Source organism: Camelus dromedarius, chromosome X (genome assembly GCF_036321535.1).
Source record: "Camelus dromedarius isolate mCamDro1 chromosome X, mCamDro1.pat, whole genome shotgun sequence".
Taxonomy (NCBI): domain Eukaryota; kingdom Metazoa; phylum Chordata; class Mammalia; order Artiodactyla; family Camelidae; genus Camelus; species Camelus dromedarius.
Window position 1 is genome coordinate 76,603,753 of NC_087472.1, and position 13,357 is coordinate 76,617,109.

A 13,357-nucleotide genomic window follows, 5' to 3' on the forward strand; every position below is an offset into this window, starting at 1 on the left:
GACCATGGTGTTTGAGAGCCTTTCTGAAGACTCTGAAGGGGTCAATAGCAGTTTTCATGGATTACCAGGTTCTGAGAACTCATCCCATTTGTGTTTGACTCACATGGTATCAGCTGATTTTCAAAGATGGTTCAGAGATGGTTGGTACAATAGGAACAAAGCAGTGCGTCTCCTTTAGGACTCTTTGTTTGCTCTCTTTAGGGTCCATACATTTGGGCATCTGGCAATGTATTAACGTCATTATTTCCATGCTTGCTTTTTATTCCTAAAGGAAATTTGTGGCGTCGCAGACATCATGAAGATGAAGCAAAAGACGATGATCCTCCAACATCATCAGGATCTCAACTATAGTCCTTGAAAGCTAGAAGGAGAACTCACATTTAGGATTCTACTGAAAACTCTTGAAACCTCAATACAGGCTAGACTAAATTATTTCAGAACAAACATGAGCACCACCAAGAAAGATCCTCCAATTCTTTACTCTAATACATTTTTTTCCTGGACTCAATCAGGTCTCCTTAGAGGTTTACATTTTCTCATTGGCCAAAGATTCTTGTTCCGAGTTGTCTTGTTCAGTTCTCCTTCTCTTCGTGCATCTTGAGCAACTACAGTATTTAATTGAGATAAGCTTTTTTTGTGAATGGCCTGGGATCTACAAAGGATTCGAGGAAGTTCACCTCTTCAGGGAGTTTGGGAATGTTTTTCTCTGACTAGCAGAGACACTGTTGATGCTAGGGAATGAATGAATGAATGAATGAATGAATGAAATACTCTCAGGGAGATGAGGAGAGGGGTCAGGACAGCCAGACTTGGTGGTGTTTCTCCCCCAATCCCTGCCAAATGCAACTTGTGACTTCAGGAGGTCTCTTCTAGTTGGCTTCTTAAGATGAAAACTAGGTCCTGGGGGCTTGTCCACTTGCCTGTTACAATGGCCATGTGAAATCTTTTCTTGTGGTGACTGCTCTCTCTGCAAACCCTTTCTGTTTTTCCATGTGTGCACATATGTCTTTGCACATGTCCAGGTGGTGCTCTGGTGGCTGGGTGGGCCCATTGGTTGGAACTCACCCCTACGGCAACCATACAGGCTCCCCTCCTACTGCCTTGATCCTAGCCTGCATGCCTCCATGGTGTGTTTGCCTGCATTCTCGCTGGATTTTTTAACTAAATGTTTTGCCGCTGTGCTGCAGTATAGATTATGTATAGAGACATATAAAGGTGTATATATATATATATATATATTTTTAAGAACTGAAAATACAACTCGACCTCTAAGTGACCCTATAATTTATTGTGCTAACCCAGGAATCCCTCCCCACCCTGATCCTATCCCCTACACACACATATGCCTCTACCAACTGCCCTAGTTCTTGGTGGAGCTTCTAATCTTCTGGTGCATTTTCAGCGTCTTAGAAGTGGCTGGGATCTACCTTCGGCCCAGCTGATTCTGACGCCCCCTTAAAATTCTGAGCCAGGCCACAGAAAGGACAACAAAAACACCAATGCCCTAGAGAAGGGGGCTAAGCTGGCATGCTGCCTTTTTTGCTCTATCTGTCCTGGACTCTACATCAGCAACTGCCCCAACCTTTGGTGTCCCCTTCCCTAAAAAAGACTATATGGAGCAACCAGGCCTTGAGCTCAGTGACTCAGATGCCTGAGCTAGTCACAGCCAAGGCCCTTCCCCACAAGCTCCATCTTGGCCTGCATCTTCTGGGCAGGCTGATGGTTAAGTCCCCAAATCACCTTTGAATCTCCCTTCTTGCTCCTTTCCCTTGAGTACAGAGGGACATTCAGAGTGACCAGAAAGAACATGGGCCTGGGAAAATGGAGGCAAAAAGCTTCTGCTTCTCCCATGGTTCTTCTTCCAAATTTCTCATGAAAACCAACCAGGCCAAAATTGCTCCAAATCCTGATTAGCATTTTTCGTTGAATGCCTGCACCCAACCAGGCAAATCTAATCAAACTCCAGTACTTCTCCAGTGGTTCTCTCTAGCCCATATTGTATCCCCAACCCACCCTCCACTTATACCTTTGGGTAAGTGTCCCTTCCCACCGATCAAGAGAAAGCCAGAAAACTGGCCTCTCCCCACTTCTCAGACAAACTTAGCGTGCTCAATTACCTGACTCAGTCCATTGGCTGGTTCATCGAGGTGCACAATCCAGACTCTAAGCACTGGTTCTCAACTCTGGAACTCCACCAGCCTAGCCCACTTAAACCAGCCACCTGTGTTCCACCTCTGCAGGGGTGAGGAGAAAAATACTAACAAGGGGATAGTCCCCAGACATCTGTTGGCTGTGCCAAACAAACAAGTCCTAGCTCTACAACTAGAGAAGAAAGTTAATGGAAAAAACATTGAGAAGAAAACATTTAAAACTTATTTAAGCATCAGAACATGTTAACTTATTGTATGTATTTAAGTGGGGAATGTGCTGTTGCTGTGTCTTTGGCTTTATCTGCATCACTCTTTCTCCCCAGGAGGAGGTATTAGATCAAATCAGTAAGGTCACCGATGCAGCCCAACTTGGCTCCTCCATGGCTGCACACGTTAACAGCTGCGCACATACTCACAGAGTTGGGAACTAAGTTGCATTTTTCTCAGAAGAGCCTTTTTTTCAAAATGAAAAATGTGCAAATGAGCAAATTTCAGGAAACAAAAGGAAGTCCTGGGAGAGGGTAGCTTTATCTTGGCAGTGCCTAAGCAGGGCTGTGTCTTGTAATTATTTTTATCACCGATGACAGTGAACTGTACTAGGATTCCACCTCTTGTGCTTACTTTGCTGACTTACTCTACGTCTTTGTACACTGTAATGCTACTGTTGCTCTGTTGTACCATCTGGATTCCCTTTCACCCACCCTGTCCTCCCACCCTAGGTCAGAATGATATTGAATTAAATCACTAGGACTGGGGGCTGGAGTCCACTCACAGAGCAGAACTGATTGATAGCGATGAGACCCAAGAGCAGGTGTGGCTTGCTAAATTGCAATGGTTACCTCCTCAGCTGTTCAGTTACCAATTGCTTCCCCAAAAGGAAGACAGCTTGCTGAACACCTGTTCTTGCACATACTATAGCTTGGAAACAAGGCAAGAAGTGGGGATTTCTTTCTCAGGGAGTTGGCTTAGCCTCTCAATGCAGAAGCTCCTTTCAGAACTTCATTAAATACTTGCAGGAGTACATTTGTTCAGATCGTGGGACCAGACACCAAATATCCATCTCAATTAGGGTCAGAGATGTCATCAAGAGCCAAAGTTCTAGGGTTTGGTTGCATCTTTGGAGCACTTTCTGAGGGATTGACTGAGTGGGTAATTCCTAGCCAGAAGAACAGTGGGGAAGGAGAATGCCAGTAGATTTGGACTGCCATCAACTGCTTTTGGTGTCAATACTACAGGTCAGCAGCTATTAGTCCCCACACCAAAAAGGACCTGTGTTATGTCCAAAGGGGCAAGGGAGACATTTTCAACTTAATAAATTAGGTTAAAGGTTGATCAGAAGTAACAGTTGGGGTCAGCATCATCTTCCCTCAGGACACAAGTAGAAGAATTTTAGTTTCATAAGAAGTAGAAACTAATACCAAAGCAACCAAATCCATTAACACCATTCCATCCTGTAAAGGACCTTGATTGGCTTTATGGTTTGTGGAACTGCATTTGTCTATTTGTCTGCTAATTTTTAATATATATTGTTTTCTGTTCTGTGATTTTTTTTGTTTCCTCAGAGGCCCCTGCAAATAAGCAGCAGGGCCAGGGGCTGGTTGGGGGAGGAAACTGGGGTAGTTATGGGGTAACAGGGAAAAGCAGAAAGAAAAGGTCCACAAAGTGTGCCTATTCCTCCTCCCCACAAAATGGAACACCAGTCCTCAAAGTTAATAAAGTTTTGCTTCTTAAAGTATTTTAATAAATGGATAAACGTAAACACTAGTGTCTCGTCATTTACCTCAGCATGGGAGAAGTTGAATCGTGATGGAAATGGGGAGTGGGCTTGGGTGGTCATGCAAGCTCTAAACAAGAGATATGCAAGTAGGGATGGCAGGTGGGGGAGGCCAGCAGCAGCACAAGCCAAGACTCGCCATCAGGGTGATCTTCACACTGAGAGGTCTGCCACAAAAAGTTCTAAAACCTAAAGCAACTAAGGCCAATCCTGTGGGGAAACAGTTGCCACTGCATTTGTTCTAGAAGCCAGTTTTCTGCAGGATCCAGATTTCAATGAAATGAATTAGTTATGGGGGATGGTGAAGTGAGGTAGAGGAGTACAGCCCCAATTGCTAAGAAGATGCGTAAATGCAAAAAGCACCTGGAAAAACTTTTGACAACACAATCTGCTCCCCTAAACCATACATCACATACTCCTCTCCTCTCCAGAAGGGTTAAAGTGGGAAGGAGTGTTCTATTCAGATGCAGAATTGGCTAGGCCTGGGATCTTCATTGTGGTGGTGGTTTCATAGGTGTATACTACTAACAGAGACTGTGGCAGGGAGCCAGTTATTAGTCAACATTTAACAAGGAGGCAACTGAGGCTGTACTAGATCAGGATTCCACAAAATCCTACACCAGAATGAGAACACGGATATTCCAAATCCTACACTTTCCAATACTAAAAATTGTCTTTTACTTAGAGACAAAACAGTTGTGACCTTCAGGACCACACTTCAGTCTACTCCTATAAAAACTACATTCTTATGCTTTATGATGGAAAGAGCCCTTTCGCTGAGGAGCTGCCACCAAGGTGGGACCCAGAATTCATGTTAAGAAGTTTAGACTACTTCCTATAAGCTAGTAAAGTACCTCAGAATTGAATATGTCTGTTTTTTAAATCATCATAAAATAAAATTGCCCTTTTCTTCTTTTGGTGTATAATTCAGTGAATTTTAACACATGTAGATATTCATGTAACCACCACCATCAGGACACAGAAGTTTCCACTGCCCCCATAAATCTCCTTTGTATCATTCCTTTATAGCCGCACCTTAACCCTACCTCTAACCACTGGTCTGTTTTCAATCCCTACAGTTTAGTCCATTCCAGAATGTCATAGAGGAGATTCTTTTAAAAAACTGAAAATAGACTTACCGTGTGATCCCAGCAATCCCCACTCCTGGGCATATATCCAGAAGAAACTCTAATTCAAAAAGATACGTGCACCACAATATTCATAGCAGCACTATTTACAATAGCCAGGACATGGAAGCAACCTTAATGTCCATCGACAGATGACTGGATAAAGAAAATGCGAGATAGATAGATAACATATACTTTATATATATATATATATGTGTGTGTGTGTGTAAAATATATATATATATATATATATATATATATATATATATAATGTAATACTACTCAGCCATAAAAAAGAGTGAAATAATGCCATTTGCAGCAACATGGATAGACTTGGAGATTGTCATACTAAGTGAAGTAAGCCAGAAAGAAAAAGAAAAATACCATATGATATCAGTTATATGTGGAATCTTTTAAAAAGTGACACAAATATATTTATTAACAAAATATAAACAGACTCACAGACATAGAAAACAAACTTATGGTTACCAAGGGGGAAAGAAGGTAGGGAGGGATAAACTGGGAGTTTGAGATTTGCAGATACTAACTACTATATATAAAATAGGTAAACAATAAGATCATACTGTACAGCACATAGAACTATGTTTAATATCTTATAATAACCTATAATAGAATATATATACATAACTGAATCACTATGCTGTACACCAGAAACTAACACATTGAAAATCAACTATACTTCAATTAAATTTTTTAAGTAAAAGTGCCTTAGAAATATGTAACCTTTTGTGACAAGCTTCTTTAACTCAGCATAATGTCTTTCAGATTCTTTTAAGTTGTTATGTGAATCAACAGTTTGTTCCTTTATATTGCTGAATAGTATTTCATTGTATTGATCTACCAGTTTGTTTATCCATTTAGCCACTGAAGGACATTTAGGTTGTTTCCAGTTTTGGGCAATTATGAATAAAGCTGTTATAAACATTCATATACAGGTTATTGTGTACCTAGGAGTGTGATTGCTGGATTATATGGTAAATCCATGTTTAATTTGATAAGAAACTTCCAAACTATTTTCCAGAGTAGCTGTACCATTTTGCATCCAAACTATTAATGTTTGAAAGTTCCACTTGCTCCACATCCTCACCAGCTCTTGGAACTCAGTAACTTTTATTTTAGCCATTCTAATAGGTGTTTAGTGGCATCTCATCATAGTATTTCTCTAATAGTTAATGATGTTGAACATCTTTTTATGTGCTTATTTGTCACACTTAAATCCTCTTTGGTGAAGTGGCTGCTCAGATTCTTCTCCCTTTTTGTACCTGTGTTTTCCATTTACTCATTGTTGAGTTTTCAGAATTCTTTATATACCCTGGATCCAAGTTCTTTGTCAGATATATGATTTATAAATATCTTCTGCCAGTCCATAGTTTGTCTTTTCATCCTCTCAACAAGAAAATAGTTTTATATTTTAATAAAAAGAACAATTCATCGTTTTTTTCCTATAGATTGTGCTTTTCTGTGTTATATCTAAAAAGTCTTTCTCTAGTTCAGTGGTTCTTTACCAGGAGTGATTTTGTCCCCAGGGACATTGGACAATGCCTGGATACGTTTTCGGTCCTCACCACTTGGGGGACAAGGGACTACTGGTTTCTCATGGGTAAAGGCTGGGGATGCTGTAATTAACTATCCTACAATGCACAGCAAAGTTCCTACAACAAAGAATTATCAGGCCCCAGTCAATGGTACTGCTGCTCAGAAACCCCGATTTAACCCCAGGTCACAAAGATTTGCTCTTACGTTGATTTCTAAAGGTTTTATCATTTTATGTTTTAATTTTGGATCTATGACTCGTTTTGAGTTAATTTTTGTATAATGAATGAGATTGAGGTGAAGGTTCATTCTTTAGTATATGGATGTCCAATTGTTTCAACACCATGCAGTGAAAAAGACTCCTTTTACCACTGAATTGTTTTTGCACCTTCCTCAAAAATCAAACAGCCATAGTTGTGTGGGTCTAATTCTGGACTCTACTCTGTTACATTGTTCTTTCTCTTCCCCAATAAGCACACCATATTTATTACTTTATAGCAAGTCTGTAAATCAGGTGTTGTGATTCTTCCAACTTTAGTCTTTTTCAAAATTGTCCTAGCTATTTGAGTTCATTTGCCCATGAAATTTTAGAATTACTTTGTCTATATCTACAAAAAAAAATTCCTGCTGGGATTTTGACTGGTATTGAGTTAAATCTACAGGTCATTTGAGAAATGACATCTTTATTCAGTTGACACTTCTATCCCATGAACACCATGTCTCTCAATTTACATGATTTCCACTTTGTAGTTTCCACCACATAGATTTCGAAAATGTTTTTAGATGTATACCTAAGCATTTCATTTTGGGGAGCTACTATAAATGGTATTTTAATGTTTTAATTTCCTTGTACATTGTCAGAATACAGAACTGTGATTGATTTTTATGTGTTGATCTTGTGTTCTGTTACATTGTTAAACAAATGTTAGTTCTAGGATTTTTTTTTTTTTTTGGTAGATTCCCTGATATTTTCTACACATATAATCATGTCATCTGCCAAAGAAAGTTGACTTTATTTTTTTCTTTTCCAACCTGTATTCTTCTAATTTCTTTTTCTTGTCTCATTGCACTGCATAAAACTTCTAGTATAATGTTGAATAGGACTGATGAGAGTAGACATCCTTGCCTTATTCCTAAACTTAGGGGGAAAGTATTCAGTCTTTCACCATTAAACATGAATGTTACAGGTAGATTTTTGGAAACAATCTTTATCAGATTGAGAAAGTTTCTACCTGTTCCTAGTGTGTTGATCATTTTTATCATGGATGAATGAATTTTGTCAAATGCTTTTTTACATATCAATTGGTATGTGATTTTTCTTCTCTAAACTGCTAATATGATTGATTACATTAACTGATTTTCAAATATTGACCCAGCTCTTCATTCCCAGGATGAACCTCATTTGTCTGAGTTGTACTATTTCTGGACTGGATTTGTTAAAGTTCTTTGAGTCTATGTTTATAAGAGATATCAATCTTTAATTTTCTTTTTTTATACTGTCTTTGCCTGGTTTGGGTTATATGGATAAAACTAGCCTCATAAAATGGGTTGAAAAGTATTCCCTCTTCTATTTTCTAGAAAGATAGTGCAGAATTGCTGTCAATTCTTTAAATGTTTGGTAGAATTCACCAGTGAAACCACATCATAATGGAGATTTCTTTGGGGGGAGGTTTTCAACTATGAATTCAATTTCTGTATTAGTTATAGGACTCTTCAAGGTTATCTATTTTATCTTGGATGACATTTGATAGTTTAAAGTTTTCAAGGAATTGGTCCATTTCATCTAAGTTGTCAATTTTATGTGCATAGAGTATGTCTTAGAATTCCCCAATAGCCTTTTAATGAATATGAAGTCTGTAGTGATTTCCCCTTTTCCATATCTGATATTGATGATTTGAATCTTCTCTCACTTTTCTTGGTTTAGCTTGGCTAGAAATTTACCAAATGTACTGATCTTTTCAAAGAAGCAGTTTTGGATTTCATGGATTTTCTCTATTTTTAATTCTGTTTTCAATTTCAATACTTCTTTCCTTGTGCTTGATTTTATTTCTAGTTTAAGGTAGAAGCCAAAGTTACTGATTTCTGATCTTTCCTATTTTCTAATATGAGCATTTAATGCTATAAATTTCCCTCAAATCACTGCTTTTTGCTGTTTTCAACTAATTTTGATAGAGTGTATTTTCATTTTCATTCTGTTTAAAATATTTCTAATAACTCTTGGGACATCTCTTTGACACAGGGATTATTTAGAAGCATATTAATTTCCAAGTGTTTGGAGATTTTACTATCATTTTTCTATTACTGATTTCTAGTTTAATTCCATTGTGATTGCAGAACATACGCTGTATGATTTCAATTATTTTTAACTGGTTAAGGCTCGTTTTCTGACAAGCCTTATGGTCTTGTCAGATATGGTCTATCTTGGTGAACAGTCCATGTGCACTTGAGAGATTGTATTCCTGCTGTTGTTGGGTAGAATGTTCAATATCAGTTGGATTCAGTCAATTGATGGTGGTGTTCATTTCTTCAGTATCCTTTCTGATTTTGCCAGCTTGTTTCCATCAATTACTGAAACTTTAATTACAGATTTTTTTTCGATTTCTTCTCTCAGCTCTTTCAAGTTTTACGTATTATATTTTGAACCTCTATTATTAGGAGCAAACACATTTAGAATTATTAGATCTTCTGGGTGAATTGACACTTTTATCAGTATATAATGCTCTTCAATATATAATGTTCTTCAGAGCAATTTCTTTGCTCTGAAGTCCACTTTGATGCTAATATAGCCACTCCAACTTTCTTTTCATTAGTTTTTCTTTCTTTTTTTTTAATTGAAGTGTAGTTGATTTACAATGTTATATTACTTTCAGGTGTATAATATAGTGATTCAATATTTTTATAGCTTATACTCCATTAAAATTATAAAATATTGGCCATATCCTCTGTGCTATACAATATATTCTTATAGTTTATTTATTTTATACATGGTAGTTTGTACCTATTAACTCCCTACCCCTAGAGTGCCTCTCCATCCTTCCCTCTCCCCACTGGTAACCACTAGTTTCTCTATACTTGTGAGTCTGTTTTTTATTATATTCACTAGTTTATTTTTTAGATTCCACATAATAGGTAATAACAAATAGTAATTGTCTTTCTCTATCGTACTTATTTCACTAAGCATAATAATGCCCTCCAGGCTCACCCTATGTTGTTGCAAATGGCAACATTTCATTCTTTTTTTAATGGCTTTTCATTAGTTTTTGAATGATATCTGTTTTCATTCTTTTGCTTTCAACCTATCTGTAATATTGTATTTGAAGTGAGTTTCTGTAGATGGCATATAGTCAGGTCATATTTTTAATCCATTCTGACAATTTCTGGCTTTTCACTGTTGTCTTTGGACCATTTAATATAATTATTGATATGACTGGATTTAAGTTTGCCATTTTATTGTTTGTTTACTGTGTGGTTCCTCTGATTTTTTTTTCCTGTTTCCCTTTTCCTGCCTTCTTTTGGATTATATGAACATCTTTTAGTATACAATTTTAATTTATTTATTGTGACTTTGACATCTCTTTGTATAATTTTTTTAGTAGTTGCTCTAGAGATTACAAAACACAACTTTTCACAGACTATTTAGAATCGATATTTTACCACTTCAATTGCAGTGTAAAAGCCTTTCCAGCATTTTGGGCTCTTTACCCTCTCCACTGTATGCTATCATTGCCTTATGTATTACATTTACATACATTGAAAATCCCATCAGAAAATGTTGTAATTTTCATTTTCAATCAAAACTCAAGAGAAGAAAAACAGTCTATTATATTTACCCACTTCTGTCTTCTTCATTTGTAATATTCCAATTTCCCTTCAGGTGTCATTTCACTTTTGTATGAAGAAATTCCTTTAGCAATACTTTACCAATTCTTTACCAGCAAGTCTGCTTACTATGAATTTTCTTAAGTTTTCTTTCATCTGAAATTGTGTTTTAAATTTTGCCTTCATTCTTGAAGGATTTTTTTTTTTTTTTTGCTGGATCCTCTGGATTGATAAATCTTTCAACCCTTGAAAAATTGTTGCTTCTTTCTGATAGTTTCTGATGATAAATCTGCAGTCATTCAAATCATCATTCCCCTATACATAATGCACCATTTCTCTCTGAATGCTTTCAAGATTTTTTCATTATTATTCAGCAGGTTTCTTATGATGTATCTATCTGTGAGTTTCTTTTGGCTTATCCTGGTCGAGATTTACTCACTTTCTTGAATCTATAGGTTAGTGTCTTTCACCAAACTTGGGAATTTTTCAAGCCATTATTTCTTCAAAGATGTTTTTCAGCCCTGATGTCTTTCTCCTCTCCATCTAGGTCTCCAGTGGCATGACTGATAGACCTTTTATCATTGTCTTATGTGTCCTTAAGGCATTGTTTTTTTTTTCCTAATCTTTTTTCCTCTCTGTTGTTCATATTACATAATCTCTACTTATCTACCTTCAAGTTTACTGACTCTTTCCTCTGACATCTCACCTCTGTTATTAAACCCATCTAGTGTTATTTTTTTTTATAATTCAGTTATTGTATTTTTCAATTCTGAAGTTTCCACTTGGTTTCTACTTCTTTAGATCTTCTATTTAGCTGATTAGACTTTGTATCTTAACATTTGTTCCAAGAGTGTTTGAGTTGTTCATTTGAGTTTTTAATAGTAGCTGATTTAAAGTCTTTGTCAGATAATTGCAACATTTGCATCCTCTTGTTATTGATATCTGTTGATTCTCTTTCACCATTCAAGTTGAGGTGTGTATGATTCTTTGTATGCTTGGTAATCCTGCAGTATATCCTGGAAATTTTGAATATGACATTATAAAATTCTGAGTCTTGCTTAAATTGTATGGAAAACATTTATATTTTTGCCCTAGCAGTCAATCTGATTAGGTTCAGGCCACACATTCCCACCAGCCTTCCATGAGCTGATGGTCCACTGTCAGTTCAGTTTTCAAAGTTTTTACAGTGTTATTCAGATCTGTCTGGGTTGTGTGCATGTGTGTGTGTGTGTGTGTGTACGTGCGTGTGTGTAACTAACTAGTGGTCAGTGTGGAACCTAGATGGATGTCTATTATCTCAATTCTTTGGTATACTAATTAAGATCTGATCAACACAGGTGCAGATTAGTGGTGAGTATCCAGGAGCTCATTTAAAAAAAATTATAGTATCACTTTTCAGAATTCCTACCTCTCCTCATTCTCCCCAGTGCTACACAATTCCTGGGACTTCCCTTTCTTCCAGTTGGAAATTGTTCACTTCTGCAGTTGTACCACATCTGGAGACAAGCAATGGGAGTACAGAAAGATATAAAAGCAACAGTGGGTGGCTCTGGCTCTCTTGTGGCCACAGCTCCATCAAACAGAGACTAAGGGTTCTTCTCTCCAAGAGTCTGAGTTCCTGAAGGCTCTTACTGCTGCTATTGTTGCTGCCACTGCATGACTGCCTTGGGGTTGGGATGTGAGAAAAGAGGAATAAAGGAAAAAGTGGGGCATGTCCCCACTCTCTCACATGTCATGCAAGAATTAGAGGGCTTCTCCTGGAGTTCTCTGCCTGTACTACAGGACTCACTTCCAGGTTCCCAAATGCATTAAGTTCAGGGCTGGGAATGGGGTGGGAGGAGAGGGAAACTCACCATTGGTTTGTTAGCTCCTCAAATTCAGGTGTGGTGTTCTTCAATCTTCCTTTCGCTATTTACTTTTCAGAATTCTCAAATAGCTGTGCCATGACTTCTGTCCAGGTTTTATGATTGTGCTCAGTGATGGACAAAGAGTAACAAAGTACTTAACCATCTTACCCAGAACTGTAATCAAGAACTGAATTTTAAATAAATCACTCTGGTGGTTATACGGAGGGTGAATTTGACAGGGAAAAGATTGAAGATAGGGAGACCAGTTAGAAAAGTACTATAGTAATCCAGGAAATAGATGAAATCTCAAACCTGGGCAGTGGTAGTAGAAATTATGATGAGAATGCCAATTTAAGAAATATTTGGGAGGTAAAATTGATGACTTAATGAAGTCACCTTCTTACAAAGTCATAATTGAAACATGGAAGAAAGGAATTGAAAGTGATCAAGGCTGCTGGCTCCATTAAAAATAAATAAATAAAATACTTAGGAATAAATATAACAATAAATAAATAAATAAATAAAATATAACATGTATAAATATATAAAATATATAATAAATATATAAAATAAATATAATAGAAATATAAAACTTATACTCTGATAATTATAAAACATTGTTGAAAAGAAAGACAAATGGAAAGACATACCAGGTTGTAGTGTAAGCCCTGACAGTTGGATTTTCTCTTTTTTTGTAATGCAAGTAACCAATTTAAGCCTTGATTGCCCAGATAGCCACTTCAAAGAGGCACCCGCTTCAAAGAGGCACCCACTTCAAAGATGGATACCTCAAAAAATAGATTGCTAGCTGCCCCCAGCCCCATTCCCACTCCTTTGTTTTAGCAATTTGGGTTGATTTTGATAACTGACCGTTTGGGCTGCTTGGTTTTTTTTTTTTTCTTCTTCTTCTCTAGCTTAGAATTCCACTCTTGTATTTTAAATTCACCAATACTGAGTAAACACCAGAAACCTAGGTCCCTACTCTCAACTTACATAAAAACAGAACCCCAGGCTTGCTCACTCACTTTCTCTGTCTCCCTCACCCTCTCTGTCTCTGTCTCTCTATCTCTCTCTCCCCCCTTGACC

At 37.3% G+C, this 13,357-nt stretch overlaps 1 protein-coding gene across 1 annotated transcript in view; it reads left to right on the forward strand.

Moving 5' to 3' along the window:
- Window positions 1–1,145, forward strand: part of DGKK (diacylglycerol kinase kappa) — a 145,026-nt gene extending 143,881 nt beyond the window's left edge. The window contains exon 28 of the mRNA XM_064483139.1: window positions 272–1,145. Within this exon, the coding sequence (XP_064339209.1) occupies window positions 272–351 (80 nt within the window). The 3' untranslated portion in view covers window positions 352–1,145. The remainder of the gene's footprint in view (window positions 1–271) is intronic.
- The last annotated feature ends 12,212 nt before the right edge of the window (window positions 1,146–13,357 follow it).